The sequence below is a fragment of the Lontra canadensis genome, unplaced genomic scaffold (assembly GCF_010015895.1).
Source record: "Lontra canadensis isolate GAN:19392208 unplaced genomic scaffold, GSC_riverotter_1.0 scaffold41, whole genome shotgun sequence".
NCBI lineage: Eukaryota > Metazoa > Chordata > Mammalia > Carnivora > Mustelidae > Lontra > Lontra canadensis.
Genome location: NW_022631035.1, coordinates 507,108 through 523,586, shown reverse-complemented (window position 1 = coordinate 523,586; position 16,479 = coordinate 507,108). Strand labels below are relative to the sequence as shown.

Sequence of the window (16,479 nt, the reverse complement as noted above, 5' to 3'; positions counted from 1 at the left end):
ACCTGATGAAGAAGCGCTCGGTGACCATCGGGCGCAACTCGTCGCAGGGCTCGGTGGACGTGAGCATGGGCCACTCCAGCTTCATCTCGCGGCGCCACCTCGAGATCTTCACGCCCCCGGGCGGCGGCGGCCATGGCGGGGCGGCCCCGGAGCCGTCCGCGCAGCCCGGGCCCGACGCGGGCGGCGACTTCTACCTGCGCTGCCTCGGCAAGAACGGCGTGTTCGTGGACGGCGTGTTCCAGAGGCGCGGGGCGCCGCCGCTGCAGCTGCCGCGCGTGTGAGTGGGGCCGGGGCCGGGCCGGGGGGCGGGGGCGGGGGCCCGGGCGGCGGGACGGACGCTGAGCTGGACCCGCAGCCCGGGCCGCAGCCGGACCCGCCAGCCTTCCCGTCGCAGCGCGAGGCCCGGGCCGCTGCGCACGTGGGCCGACGCTCGCTCCGGGGCCTCGCGTGTCTGGCTCGAGCCCGGCCCGCGACCCCGCCGCCCCGGCCGCTGCAGTGGCGGCCCCCGCGGAAGCGTGTTTCCCTCCCCGGGGCCCGCGCTGAGGGGCGGCGGGAGGCTGGCGGCCGGCGTTTCGCGGGGTCGCTCCGGGCTGCGAGGGCTCGGTCCCGCCGCGCTCTGGGCGACCCGCGCAGTGCGGGCTCCGCAAGCGCGGCCGTTCTCGGACTCGCGCCCGCCCCGTAACGTCCGGGGACTGGGCCCTTCTCGCAGGGCTCCACGCTGCGGCCCGTCGGCTCCTCGGAAGCCGGCGCAGGGTCCCGGCGCGTCGGGTACGCGTCCGGGGGTGTCCGCGCGCGCCCCGCCTGCTCTGCCTGGAGCGGACTCCCGTCCCGTCCGCGCGGCGCGAGCGGGGCTGTCGTCCGCGACCCCGAGCGGCTGGGGCCGAGCTGCGCTGCCGCACGCCCGCGCCCCGGTGTGCGCGCCGCCCGGGAGGCTGCCCGGGCCGCGGTGGGGGCGCGCGGCGAGCCGGCTCCCCGGGGGTCGCCCGGCCGCCGTGCGAGCGTCGTTGACCGACGGCTCGAGGTCATGGCGGAGGACTTTGTTTCTCTGCTCCCAGCGTTTTGAGGTTTTTCAGGAAAATCCTTCTGTCCTTAGCCAGACCTGCTTGCACGGACGGGCCGCGCACGAGGGTGAGTTGACCTTCGGCGGGGAGGCGCCCACGGCCGACTTCCCGAGGGTCCCGGCCGCGCGTTGACGGCTGAGGAGGAGATGCGGCGCGCTGGAGGCCGGCGCCTGGGACCCGGCTCGGGGCCACCGCGCCTGGCATTTCAACTGGGCTCGGGGCTTTCCTCGGAAGGGTCTTGGCGTTTCAACGGTGGAATACGCAGTGACTGGGACGTCGCAGCACCCCTCCTCGCGGCCGCGTTCCTGGCGTGTGGTGGAGGGCGCTGACAAGCAGCTTGCGGAGAGGAACGCCGTGAAGGCGGCTGGTACTAGCTGAATGTAGAGAAATTGCTTTAAAAAATCCTTTCTTTGCAACTAAACGCAGGTTTGTTTTTTTTTTTAAGATTGTATTTATTAGATAGATCACAAGCAGGCAGAGAGAGAGGAAGGGAAGCAGGCTCCCCGCCAAGCAGAGAGCCCGATGTGGGGCTCGATCCCAGGACCCTGAGATCATGACCTGAGCCCAAGGCAGAGGCTTAACCCACTGAGCCACCCAGTTGCCCCTAAACGTAGTTTTAAGTTACAAGTTCTTTTTGAGTCAAAAAGTCAATTTGGGCAAGTTTATTTTTTTATTTTTAAGATTATTTGATCACAAGCAGGCGGGGGGGGGGGGGGGGGGGAGTAGGCTCCCGCTGAGCAGAGAGCCCGATGCGGGGCTCAATCCAAGGACCCTGAGATCATGACCTGAGCGGAAGGCAGAGGCTTTAACCCACTGAGCCACCCAGGCGCCCCAGTTTGTGCAAGTTCAAAAGCATGTAATTTCGAGCAGTTATGCAGCTTTGTCCCCTGAATTGAAAATCAGTGTATAAGTTAAAAAAAACCACAGGACAATCCATGGTTGGTCTCTTATTTGAACAATAGTGATTTTAGTCCATTTCCAATTTTAGAGTGAATTTGTGTCTTGTAGTTAGTGTTAATTTACGCACGGAGAACTTGCAGAGTACATAAATAATTTAGGCTTAAAGAATGACTTGTCATTCTGTTAAAATAGCAAGTAACGTATTAATTGAAGAGGAATAGAGAAAGACGAGGCCGGTGATCCTGTGCGCTGGCTGCTGTATTTTAAGCCGTTTGGGTAAGAGCTGAACACAGATGGTTTTTCCATGATGATTGGTGAGCAAAACGGATCCTCAAGTGTGTGGGGAGGTTGCTGAGCATGCACATGAGTGCCGGGACGTGTGGTTTTTCCAGAAAACAAGTGATTTCCACAAATTATGTGGGGCTCTGTGTACAGAAATGCAAACTTTTTCTTCTCCAGGAGCATCTCACTCAATTGGAGGTGCAGGTGTTGTTGGTACTAGGGAATTCTCTGGGGTGGCCTCAGTGGAAGAACCCCGGGCCACCTGTATGCATGTGTTCCTGTGGGGGTGCTCCTGGAAATGAGCAGGTGGAGGTGGCCTTATGGGTGTCCCTGGGCCAGGAGCCTGGTGCTGAAATACATGGAATTTAGGTTAGAAGGGACCTTGGGCCTCAATGTACAGTGTGACGTTTGCCTGGGCCTGGTTGGGGAGCATTTTCAATATGGTCAGTGACAGAATGAAGAGTGTCCTCTTTGAGGACAGGGTTCTTACTTGTCTAGGGACCTGTTCTGGTGCCTGAGTGGGCAATAAAGTGTTTTAGGAAGATCTCCTGGGCAGGAATGTCTGGGTGTGTTGTTGCTCTTGTTGTTGCCATGGTAGCAAACTAAGTATAATTTATAAATAAAAATAAGCAACTCTTTAGCAGTTATTCAAGTACTTTGAAACCTCTCAAGTGAATTTGACATATTTTTGATCAGAAAGGTCCTGGAATCTCTAATAGCCAGACATAAATAGAACAGGTTGAATTTGCTATTGCCCCAAACTTCTTAACATGTGAAACCGCACTTGTGTTTATTTAGAAAAGTGACCTGTTCCTATTTTAAATTAATTGTCAATTTAATTATGATTAAATAATTAATGATTATTATTTATTAATTATAATAATGATTATTATTAATTATTAATGATACAGCACTACTTTCTTTCTTGCATGGCATGTTTTAACTTGCAGATTAAGTTTGTTAATGTCACATTTGAGGACTTTCTCATTAAATCAGGGATAGCGTCCTTGAAGGTTGGGACTGGAGAGAGGTGAGCAGAGTGGCTTCTGGAGCTTTCCACACAAAGACTCCCAAGAAAAGAACTGAAGGAACTCACAATGACTTGGTTGTGTTTAGAAGTGGGAATGGGGCAGAACCAAGGATCTCAGAGAATACCAGTTAACAGAAAGAGGAGGGTAAGCGGAGTGCCAGGAGTGGAGATGGCCTCAGGAAAGTGTAGTGACTCAAATGTCACCGATGTCCTGTTCCTTGGAGAGCCATGTGCTTGGCGATCAGGACCTCTTGGAGGATGAGGAAGGAGGCTAGGTGTGGGGCTGGAGAGTGAGTGGAAATGAGGGTGTAAGAAGTTCGTGGGGGCAGGGGACTGTTGTGGGGAGGGTGGAGTTAAGAATAGGCTTGGGAAGAGTGGAGACCCTGTGGGTCAGTGGAGCCAAGTGGGTGAAGGAACCCCTGAGAGACGCAGCAGAGGCCTGGTTGGCCCAGAGAACAGACACAGACGAGGTGTGAAGGACAGGGTTCCCTGTAGGAGAACATCCCATGGGGATGTCTTATTCGAAGACCAGAGCAGGACCCACTAGTGAGGTCTCTCATGTTTTCTTGTTCCAGGGCTGCGGGGTTGGCTGAGATGCCTTTATATTTTATGACCTGCAGCTGACCGGTTTGTATACAAAGCTGAGAGCCGGGAACCGAGATGTCTGGAGTCCAGGGCTCAGGAGTGGGTGATGAGCAGGGAGACATCCATAGCAGAGGGGCAGATGGGCTTTGCACTTTGAAAAGTGCTCAGCATATAAATCAACTGCTTTTAATGACCACTATGTGCTTTTCTTTAAAAGCTATAGTATGGGGCGCCTGGGTGGCTTAGTGGGTTAAGCCTCTGCCTTCGGCTCAGGTCATGATCTCGGGGTCCTAGGATCGAGCCCCACATCGGGCTCTCTGCTCGGCAGGGAGCCTGCTTCCTCCTCTCTCTCTGCCTGCCTCTCCACCTACTTGTGATCTGTCAAATAAATAAATTAAAAAATTTTTTAAAAAGCTATAATATGTTTTCGGTTACCAAACTGAGATATATTTTATCACTGATTTGTAGATATTGGGAACACTGGGCAGCTATTTTAATGTAGTTGTTAATTTACTAAGTTAAAAATAACCCAACAACTGGGTTAACTTCTACTTCACCTAGTATGTGGTAATTCTTCCAGTGGCAAAACTCCGTTTATTTTTATGTTTAATGAGTGGTTTAAGACAGTTTAGATGTAAAATACCTTGAATTCATGTGCTTGCTTCAGCAGCACATATAATAAAATAACTTGAATTCATAACACATTTTTTTAAAAGATTTTATTTATTTATTTGACAGAGATCACAAGCAGGCAGAGAGGCAGGCAGAGAGAGAGGAGGAAGCAGGCTCCCTGCCAAGCAGAGAGCCCGATGTGGGGCTCCATCCCAGGACCCTGGGATCATGACCTGAGCCGAAGGCAGAGGCTTTACCCCACTGAGCCACCCAGGCGCCCCCTTCATAATGCATTTTGAGAAACAAGCCTATGTGGCAGGACCTGTCACCTGCAGTGGTCTTGGTCTTATGTGTCTGACTCTATCAGGAGATGGTGAGGATGGGCTTTGGAGCCGGGCACCCTGGGGCTAGACTCCACCTTCCCGTTTAACCTGTTGGAATTTTTGTTCTCTCGTGTGTAACATGGGATAACAACTGTATAACTTGTGCAACACAGCACTGTGCCTGTGTCCCTGGTACATCAGGGGCTACGTGTGTTTTGTCTGTGAGTGTGCCCTGGTGTGAAGGGGCCTGTGAGGACTTAATGTGTCACAAAATGTGACCCGAGGGCATCAGTGTTCTTGAGGGCCAGCACTCTTCAGCTTGCTCACAGCTCTGTCCACATGCACACATGCCTGCAGTCAGTTGATCTAGGGCCTCTTGGAGTAGGGAGTGAAGCTTGAAGTTCCTTCAGCTGGGAGAAGTTACCCTCTCCCTCCTAGCACCTAGGCATAGAGGCTGTGGGACGTGGTTGGTGTCCAGCAGGCTGGGCCCCAAGAGGTGCACTGGGGGTGCCCTCCCTCTTGCAGTCTCTGTTGGTTCTGTTCCATTCCAAACTGTAAGCATCACCACAGAACTTTCCTGATTTGGGAGAGAAGAAAAACTGCTTCTGCCTTGGTTACAAAGTCAGGGAAGGGAACTGGTTAAAAGTTGTCCCGTTTGTGGTCTGATTTGAAGGATACTTGTTCATTAATGCCATTGGCCAAACTGTTGTTTTGGAAATTAAGAACGGCTTCTCTGTTCAGTTGAAGAACTTCATAATTCACAATGCACTGTTTTTCTTTTTAAAACTGCTTTTTTACTGAAATGTAAGGAACCACATACATTTTTCAAATTTGGGCTATGTTTTCTTCCTGGGAGGCATTACAGACCTGAAGCTGGGCTCCTCTGCAGGTCTGTCATGTCACCTGAGCGCTTGCCAGGCTGACATTGGTGCTCGGGACCCTTAGTAGTAGGTGGTGGAGCCTGTTCTCAGGACTAGTGTCCCCCCCACCGCCCCGCCACCGCTGTGCTGTCAGGCTAAGGGAGGCAGAGATGTTCCCTCCTTTCCTTCATTGTCTTGTGCCGTAACTCAACTCGCTGAGGTTCCTCTGTGCTGGTCTTCCATGATGTGGGGACCAGGTCCTATATGTGTTTGTAACCCCCTGGAAATGGCACAGAGCCATCATCGCTTGGGCTATATCCAGAACATGTGTACCCACTGAGTGCTGATTTAGGATGTTACTGTTACGTGAACATTGTCAGGTGCTGATCATCTGTCTAGTAATGGGATTCCGGTCAGACTTGACTCCCCCAATTACCAGCACCTTCCATCTAGATCCACAGTTGCAGAAGCTCAGCAAAGCTTCATGCATAATTGGTGGAAATAATCCAGGAGATGAGGCTATTATAGTGACAACAGATTTTTCCATTGTGAAAATGCAACAGCTCTTGTTTTGCTGAGGAGAGAGGTGTTCTGTTGGTTTTGGTTTTTTTGTTTTGTTTTGTTTTTTTTTTTTTGACGAAGAAAAGACAGTTTCTAAAATAAGGAAGCTTTTAATGAAAGCATCAACATCTTGGATAGTATTCTTATCTGTTTAACATTTCTGCATAGCTCATGTTTTCTTTTATGTTTGGGTTTTGGAGCAGTTTACAATATCTTAAATAGTGGTAATATAGTAAGTCAGCTCCCACACTTCTGGTCCCAGTTTTTGTTTTATTTTTTAAAGCATTTTTTTTTTTAAGATTTTATTTATTTATCAGAGAGAGAGAGAGCACAGGCAGACAGAATGGCAGGCAGAGGCAGAGGGAGAAGCAGGCTCCCTGCAGAGCAAGGAGCCCGATGTGGGACTCGATCCCAGGACGCTGGGATCATGACCTGAGCCGAAGGGAGCTGCTTAACCAACTGAGCCACCCCCAGTTTTTGATGAGGATTTTTTGAATATGCGAATGGAACAACACACCAGGGCTTGTTGAAGGCACACATCACTGTTTCTGTGTTTTCAAGCAGTTTGAGCACCACGACAAGGTGCTAACTGTTGTCATCCCAGGAAGTGCCCACATGGGGAGATTAGGAAGCACTTTTTAGAAACCTGCCTTTCCTGGGGTGCCTGGATGGCTCAGTCAGTTAAGTGTCCAACTCTTGATTTCAGTTTAGGTCATGATCTTTGGATCATGAAGATCTAGCCCCAGGTCAGTCTCTGGTCATCATGGAGTATGCCTGAGATTTTCTCTCTCCCTCGTTACTTTCCTCCCCCAACCCCTTGCATACACACTCTCTCTCCGCAAAGAAAGAGAGAGAGAGAAAGAAAGAAAACTGCCTTTCCTATATGCATCAATTTCTAGAGTGTGTGTGTGGTGCTCTGCTGAGAATTCCTTAGGGATTTGAGACATGATTTGGCTTTTGCTGAAGTTTGTCATTTGGCACAGATGGCTTCTTATCCAGTGAAAGGCATCAGAGTACAACAGTGGTTCTTACCAGGGCCCCCTCCCCTTCCTGGGACATTTGGCAGTATCTGGAGACATGCTAGGTTGGCACAACTGGGAGGAGGTGCTGCTTCTGGCATCTAGTGGGCCGGGCCAGGGACATTGCTAACAATATTATAATGCACAGAATAGTCCCTTCCCCTGCAACAGATAATGATCCAATCTCAAGTGTCAGTAGTAGGGAGGAAGACCGAAGGCCCCCACCGCCCAGCACAGTTTTAGAGTAGTTGATAACAGCCGTTGGATATTATTCTTGGAGCTATTGTGAGTGAATCTTGATAATTTTTTACAGATCATACCCACTTAAAACCTTTAAGCTAATAGCATTTGTTTCAAATTCAGTGGCAGGCACCTTTCTGAAATGAAGCCTGAGGTGGAGAGGCCTGATGCGGAATCACTCCCTTTGCAGTTTTAGAAGGACACGCACAGAAGAACACCTTCTATAAATCTTAGCTAGGTTTAAGAGTCGTCTTAGTATTTTAAGGAGTAACCCAACGTTCTCCCTCTTGGAATATGTACTCTCAGGCATATCTTACTGGTAAAGTTATTCTGAAAACATTTACAGTTAATGGGGTTAAAGAGACATTGAATTAATCTATTGCATTGTTCTGGTGAGGTGGTTTTGTTTGTCTTGGTTTTCCTGAAAAATGAACTGATGATGTGAGGGAGTCTGACATTAGTGTCACTACAACCATATTACAAAAGACTGCTGTCAGATGTCATTTTCTTACGGTATTTTGTCATAATAATTGACAGTTTGAAATTCATTTTTTTACTTTTACTTGAATAGATGGGATACAAAAAACCCTAAACACGTAAGGTGGACACTTACTGTTATATCTTTCCGGTCTTTTTCAGTATATAGTAGCATTTTGAGCGTGTAGGTGATGTTTTAACAATACTGCATTTTTTCCTGTGTCCTGTAGTTTCTCTGCAAACATTTTTGCTACATAACTGACTATAAGGCAATTTTGCTATAAAAGATAAAATCATGAAAAATAAAGGAGGGACATTTATTAAAAAGGATTCAAACATGAAAAATGAATAACAGAATTAAAGATTTTATTCCTGAGAAGACTGGTTGAGTATCTCTCAGTTCCTGGTGTTTAGTAGGTTCTGGGTCAGTCTTAGGTGCCCTCCCTGTTCTTTGGAGGGCAGCTCTCTGGGGTCTTCACTTAAGAGCCACATTTCAGAGGTTACTTGTTATCTCCTCTGTGTCTTTCTCTCCACACAGGAAAGATTGAGGGTGAGGTAAGAATGAGTAACGCAGGCATTCATTAGTGAACAGTCTCATAGCACTGCTTGAGCAGGGGAGATGAGAGCCTTCTCCCCCATGTGATCAGACTACTTAATCTCTCAGCTTTAGGGTCCTCTTTCTATAAACAGGATATTACTGAATTGACTTCATGGGGTTGTGGTGTAGATTGTCTTTGCCTGATACAGGAGAATTGGCTGAGTAAACATTAATATTGTTTTAAAGAAAAAAATTTAAATTTCTTGTCTCAAATATTTTGATTGGGGAGTTTGATTCACTTATGTTTAAAGTAATTACGGTAAGGAAAGACTTCTGCTATTTCACTGTTGTTCCTTATGTCTTACAGCTTTGTTGTCCCTTGTTTTCTTCCTGTCTGATTTTTTTTTTTTTTTTTTAATTTATTTGGCAGACAGAGATCACAAGTAGGCAGAGAGGCAGGCCGAGAGACTGGGGCGGGGGGCGGGGGAGCAGGCTCCCCACTAAGCAGAGAGCCTGATCCTGGGCTCGATCCCAGGACCCTGAGATCATGACCTGAGCCAAAGGCAGAGGCTTTAACCCACTGAGCCACCCAGGCGCCCCCCTAACTCTCTGATTTTAGTTTAGGTGATTTTCTTTCTCTCTCTCTCTCTCTCTTTCTTTCTTTCTTTCTTTCTTTACTGTTGTGATTCTCTTCTCATTTTCCTTTGTGTATATTTTAAAGATTTTCTTTGTTTTTACCATGGAGATTATATTTAACATCCTAAATTTAAAGCCATCTATTTTGAAATGATATCAACTTCAAAACCTCTCCTCCTGTGTATGTCCTTCCTCCTCCCTTTTATGTTGTCACAGATTACATCTTTATACATTGTGTGCCAAATAACATATTTATAATTTTTTATGGATTTGTATTTTGAATTCTGTAGGAAATCAAAAGTAGAATTATAGACCAAAATGACAATAATACTAACTTTTATATTTTCTCACATTTTTACCTACACTGGAGATAATTTCTTCATATGGTTTTGAGTGACTGTAGAGTGATCTTTTATTTCCACCTGAAGGACTCCCTTTAGCTTTTCTTGTAAGGCAGGTCTAGTGTTAATGAACTCCCTCAATTTTTGTTTATTGAGGAATATCTTAATTTCTCATTTTTGAAGGACAGATTGTCAGATATAATAATTCTCAGCTGACAGTTTTAATTTTTAAATTTATTTCATGTTTTTAGCACTTAAATGTTATATGACTGTCTTTTGGCCTTCATGGCTTCTGAAGAGAAACAGCCATTAACCTTATAGAGAGTCCTTGTATGCGACAGGTTACTTCTCTCTTGCTGCTTTCAAGATTCTCTCTTTGTCTTTTTTTTTTTTTTTTAGATTTTTAAAAAATTTATTTATTTGACAGACAATGATCACAAGTAGGCAGAGAGGCAGGCAGAGAGAGAGAGAGGAGGAAGCAGGCTCCCTGCTGAGCAGAGAGCCTGATGCGGGGCTCGATCCCTGGACCTGGGATCACGACCTGAGCTGAAGGCAGAGGCTTTAACCCACTGAGCCACCCAGGCGCCCCTCTCTTTGTCTTTTGATGGTTAATTATAATGTCTTGTTATGGGTCCTTGGAGTTTATGGAGTTTCTTGGATTTGTAGGTTTGTGTCTTTCATCAGATTTGAGCTGTTTTCGGCCATTATTTTTTTCAAATATTTTTCTTCTGCCTCTTTTTCTTTTCTTCTTTTGAGACTCCCATAAGGTGTGTGTTGGTCTACTTATTGATGTCCCACGAGTTCTTTAAGGCTCTTTTCAGTCTTCTTCTTCCTTTCTGCTCCTCAGACTTGATCATTGCAGTTATCCTATCTTTAAGTTTGTAGATTTTTTTTGTTCTGCCTGTTCAGAGATGCTGCTGGACCCCTATGGTAAATTTTTCATTTCATTTACAGTACTTTTCAACTTCAACAGATAGCTCTTTTGTCACATCTTATAATTTCTACTTTTTTTTTAATATTCCTGTTTGTTTCTTTGTAATTCTCCTGACTTCCTTTAGTTGCTTTTTTGTTTATTTGAGCACATAACATGGTTGTTGTTTTTTTTTTTAATACTTTTTTTTAATTTTATTTTATGATAATCTCTACACCCAACATGGGGTTTAATTTACAATGTAAATTTACAAAATTTACATCTAATTTACAACCCTAAGATCAGGAATCATATGCTCTACCGACTGATTGAGCCAGGTGCGTGACATGGTTGTTTTTAAAAAGTCTTTGTCTAGCAAGGCTTATGTCTCACCTTCTTCAGAGATGATTTCTGTTCATTTATTTTGTTCTTTTGACCAAGTCATGCTTTCCTGGTCTTCATGTGGCTTTTGATTTTGTTGTCTCTGAAAACTGGACGTTTGGCTATTATAATATAATAACTCTGGAAATCAGGTTCTCCTTCCCAGAAGGTTTGTTGTTTTTTGTTTGTTAAAGGCTGTAGGAGTTCTCTTTGCCTAGTGACTTATGCAGACTATTACTCCAAAGACTCTTTTCCTGGCAGTGTAGTTCCTGAAGTCCTATTTCTATCTTGTGTTTAGCTGGTGTTTCGACAGAGATTTCCTGAACATGAGCAGCTCTCCTATCTCCCATTCTTTGCATATTGGCTCTGTGCCTGGGCCCTCCTTCAGTTCTTGATCAGGCTTGCACTGTGCCTAAGGATCAGCTCAAGGTGAAAAACCCAGAGTCTTCTCAGGTCTTGTATAAGCATGCATCTTGCCCTGGACATCTCTGTGGTATTCTGAACTTCCTAATATGACCGGTTACTTTTGAATGTCCTAATTTCCCAGAGAAACTCTCCCCAGCTTTTGCCTTAGGAAGTGTAGTGTATGTTTAGACTGTATGCAATGTTTTGCCATAGGTTCTGAGGATTTTTATTCAACGTGCAGTGTTTTTCAAGCCTTTTCAGCCTGATTTCTGAGTTGAACAAAACACCAGAAGAGTGCCTATGTCTCTCCTTCAGGTAGTCTGGGACAGGTTAGAAGAGACATATACAATAGTGACCAAAGTCCGTTCTGTCCCCAAACCAGGAAAACAGCCCCATACTGGCAACCCTGGCTGTCACCACTTTAACACTGTGTTTACTTTAAGACCATTACTTTTTTTTTTTTTTAAGATTTTATTTATTTGACAGAAATCACAAGTAGGCCAAGAGGCAGGCAGAGAGAGAGAGAGAGAGGAGGAAGCAGGCTCCCTGCTGAGCAGAGAGCCCGATATAGGGCTCGATCCCAGGACCCTGGGATCACGACCTGAGCCGAAGGCAGAGGCTTTAACCCACTGAGCCACCCAGGCACCCCTAAGACCATTACTTTAAGACCTTTTGTACTTGAAGATAATTTGTGCTTCAAGACCAAGGCCTGTTGCTACCATGCCAGAGGGAGCAGGCAGGGGCAGGAGAATCTAAAACCTGCCTGCCGTTCCGTGGCACCTCTTTCCTGATTCAGCACTTGGTGTTTGCAGACTTCTGACTCTCTTGCAGAGTTTTTACAAATTGGTTCTGACAGTTGCTGCATGTTTTCCAGTGTTTGTGTGTTTATGTTTGGGGTGAGGGTAAATGAGAACTTGGAGTTTCTTAGTGAGCTGTTTTGCTGATGTCGCTTCTGCAGGTCAGTTCTTTTGAGTGAAAATTTTAATTCTTTTAATTCTCATTTTTGTCATTTTGCACTGAGTGAAATAGTGGCAGTTCTTTTTCTTAGATTTAGTGACGTGACAACATTTGAGTAAAGTCAAATTTATTATCCCATTTTTAAAAAGTGAAATAGAGTATGAAAAATTTTCTAAATTACCTCGAGTACAAAATAACATGAAAGTCAGACTTATTCTTAGTAAGTGTATCTTGATGGGGCAGCTGGGTGGCTCAGTCAGTGAAGCATCTGCTTTGGCTCAGGTCATGATCTCAGGGTCTTGGGATCAACCCCCAGGGAACCTCAGGCTCCTTGCTCATCAGAGAGTCTGCTTCTCCCTTTCCCTCTGACCCACCTCCCTCCCCCCTTGTATGCTCTCCCTCTCCATGTCTCAATTAAAATAAATAAAATCTTAAAAAAATAAGTCCGTCTTGACTATTAGTAATTTGAATCAGGAAATATGGAATTCCTCAGTAGTCTGTACTATTGATATATTGGTTCCATTTTCTTTAAAATATCCCCACCGCAAAGACAAGACTATAATAATGATTTTTGTTAAAGAAATGTTTCCAAATATCTACAGTCCTAGGAAGAACATTTTTCTTTAACATAAAGGAAGAAATAATTTGCATTTAAGTTATAAGAATGTTTTAAAATGTTACCATGTATGTAGCACACCAGTGGGGGAGGGTGGAATTCTTACCTGTAGATGGTGATGAGGATGGGATAGAAGGGGCCCTTGAAGGCACACTGGCTTTCCCAGCACCTCCTCTCAGTTGCTCTGTGAATTGATTCTTTCTTTTTTTTTTTTTTTCCCAAGATTTTATTTATCTGAGAGAGAGAGAGAGTGCCCGCATGTGCATCCAGGTGTGAGTGGGTGGTGAGGGGGCAGAGGGAAAGAGAGAATCCTAAGCCGACTGTGAGCTATGTGTGGAGCCTGACACAGGGCCAGATCCCATGACCCTGAGCTGAAATCACGAGATGGCCACTTACCTGTCAGAACCACCCAGGTGCCCCTCTGTTGAATTGATTCTTGTCCCTGTTGTAGGAGGAAATTGAGGCATGGAGGGTGTTAATCCGATAGTGCATAGCTTAGAAATGATAGATTCAAACCCACATCCAGTTTCTTTTTGCCATTTTTAAAAATCACTAAGCTCTATTCAAAGCCAAAAACAGCCATTAATTAGAAGATTGGAAAATCTACAAGACAAACTAAAATAGGTTTTTAAATTGTACTAATTAATTTTTTTCGGCATTTAGATTATATAAACTGCATTATACTGAAGGAAATACCATGTAACCATGAAAGTGTATTTATCCACATAGAAGAACAGAAGTTGTAGAACAGTGTGTATGGAGTAATTGTACTGGTGGAATTGTGTGTTAAGGGCTTGTGTGTGGTATAGCCAATGCATACCTGGATTTAAAACACCATTAAGGGGCACCTGGATGGCTCAGTCACGTAAGCTTCTGCCTTCAGCTCAGGTCATGATCCTGGAGTCCCAAGATTGAGTCCCGTGTCAGGCTCCCTGCTCAGCGGGGAGTCTGCTTCTCCTTCTGCCCCTTCCTCTGCTCATAATCTCTCTCTCAAATAAATAAAATCTTTTTAAAAAAAATTTTTTTTGAAGATTTTATTTATTTATTTATTTATTTATTTGACAGAGAAGGCAAGAAGAAGCGGTGGGGAGTGGCAGGGAGGGGGAGAAACAGACTCCCTGCTGAGTGGGGGAGCCCAGTTCTGTGCTCTGTCCCAGGACTGCAGGATCACAATCTGAGCCAAAGGCACATGCTTCACTGACTGAGCCACCCAGGTGGCCCAATAAATAAAGTCTTTTTTTTTTTTTTTAAGATTTTATTTATTTACTTATGAGTGAGAGAGAGAGAGAGGCAGAGGCAGGGGGAGAAGCAGGCTCCCCGCTAAGCGGGGAGAAGCAGGCTCCCCGCTAAGCAGGGAGCACAATGTGGTACTCAATCCCAGGAGCCTGGGATCATGACCTTTGCTGAAGGCAGACACTTACCCGTCTGAGCCACCCAGGCGCCCTAAATATAATCTTTAAAAAAGATAAATAAATAAAACACCATTGGGATGACAAGAATATGTGTCTACAAGTGGGCATCTGTTTCCTTTTTAAAAAAAATTTGCTGTAATGAGTATATATTTCCGTGTAGTAAGGGAAGGTTATATCTAAAAGTTGATTGCTCCCATGGAGATTAATCTGTTCTTTGAGGCACGCTAGCTACTTATATCCTGTTGTAAGTAAAGCGTATTCCATTTGGGTTCTAAACCCAGTGTAATTGCTTTGCAACTGAGAAACATCTTTTGTATGTTATATAATATTTGAAGATACTGGTGTATCATTTTCTTATTTTGTGTTATGCTTTTGACGTGGAAGAATATTTAGTCTTGGGGCACCCGGCTGGCTCAGTTGTGAAGCGTCTGTCTTCGGCTCAGGTCATGGTCCCGGGGTCCTGGAATCGAGTCTTGCATCGGGCTCCCTGCTCATTGGGGAGCCTATTTCTCCCTCTCCCACTCCTCCTGCTTGTGTTCCCTCTCTCACTGTATCTCTGTCAAATAAATAAATAAAATCTTTAAAAAAATATTTAGTCTTGCCTTGAAATGCTGTGTCTTGTTCCTAGAACAGGTTGTGCTGTATATTGTGGCAGCTGTGCCCACTGATAGGTAATGTCACTGTCAACTCTCAGGAGTGAGTATTTTAAAAATTATTGCCAATTCTTGGGGCACCTGAGTGGCTCTGTCAGTTAAAAGACTGCCTTTGGCTCAGGTTATGATTCTGGTGTCCTGGGATCGAGCCCCACGTCAGTCTTCCTGCTCAGAAGGGGAGTCTGCTTCTCCCCATCCCCCTGCTTGTGCTGTCTCTCTCACTCACTCTCTTTCAAATAAATAAATAAAATCTTTAAAAAATAAAAATAAATAAAATAAAAATAATCGCCAATTTTCAAAAATTTGAGGTTTGCCCTTCTGCTCTAAAGGAGGAATGAGAAGTAATGTGGAATTAATTATTGGTGTCAATGCTACATGTCCCCCACATGTAGCAAGTTTCTCTTTTGTTTGAGTTGCCGTCATAGGGCAGTATAACAGGAACTTTAGTCCTCCTCTGGCTTTCTGATTAGCGAAGAAAATCCGATTCATGAAAAATAAGTTGTGGAGTTACTGGACTTGTGCTAAAGATTTTATCTATGGACAGAGGCAAAGAAAGCTTTCCATTTTCCTTTTTGAAAAAGAGGGATAGGTTACTTCTCTTAAGTGTGCCAGACTATCCTGTTGTTGGCATCTGTGCTTTGGACAGTTCAGTCACTCTTCTCCTACCCTGTAGTAATGTCTCTTTTTTTTGGATGTGTAGGCACCTGTCCGTGCTCTGGTTGAGTTGGCCCAGGAGTCTTTGGATGGCAGTTGAGGCAGTGCAGGGGCTGCAGGGCACTGCTCTTGTTTAGAGGTAAATACTTTAAACTCTACAAACATTGGTTCTTTCTGACCTCAGATCTGTTCTTCATAATGAACAAGAACCCATGGAGAAACTGCATTTTCTGAGTGGAGTGCGTAGTGATTGAGCTCTTTCATGCAGAGCTGTGATGTGAGGGCCAAGGAGACACGGCCCTGCCTTGGCAGAAGGCAGAAATGTTGGTGTAGTCACTGGGGGGGGGCGGTCAAGGAGAGGCAGGGGCAGGGAGGCTGGGGACAACTGGCATAAGACACAGTGTGGAAGGCTGTGTGTGAAGACTGACGGTCCAGGGGCCTGAGGCTGGGTAGCGCCTTGCTTGTTTGGGAGTTTGTCCTTCATCATCCAGGGGCCTCTGGTCGTGAGCAGAAGGATGATCCCGTGACCACATAGTGGGCCTGTGCCTGAGGAGGGGGGGGCTGGAGATGGATGGCAGAGCCAGGCCTGAGTCTTGGCTACGGGTCACCAGACACAGAAGCTAGCAGGGAGGCAGGTCTGCAGAACCCTGGGCACGGGACAGAGATCTTTTGGGATTGTAGAAGAGTGACCCAGTGCTTACAACTCAGTTCCTGGCATTCCCCACAAAGGCTGGGCATTGCTGTTGCTCCACACAGACAGATCGTGTTTCTGCAGAGGAACATGCACATTCTTGTCTTCAGATCCAGTTTCACAGCTGAGCAAGTAACACCAAAACCAGGCTTTGGGGATTTCAGAATTGTAAATGAGTGATTGTGAACCCATAGACTGTATCTCTCGTTCTAAAAATGCAGACTCACTGTGGCTCTCGTCTTCATGGTTTCCGATGACCAGCAGAGCCATAGCCATCACCTCTGCCCAGGAAGCAGGATGGGCACTTCCCAGAGTCCCAGGTACTTCTGTGCATT

General features: G+C 45.9%; 1 protein-coding gene across 1 annotated transcript in view; it reads left to right on the top strand.

The window, feature by feature from the left end:
- Positions 1–5: 5 nt before the first annotated feature.
- The window catches only part of FOXK2 (forkhead box K2), a 69,708-nt gene continuing 53,234 nt past the window's right edge, over positions 6–16,479 (top strand). The window contains exon 1 of the mRNA XM_032870318.1: positions 6–277. Within this exon, the coding sequence (XP_032726209.1) occupies positions 6–277 (272 nt within the window). The remainder of the gene's footprint in view (positions 278–16,479) is intronic.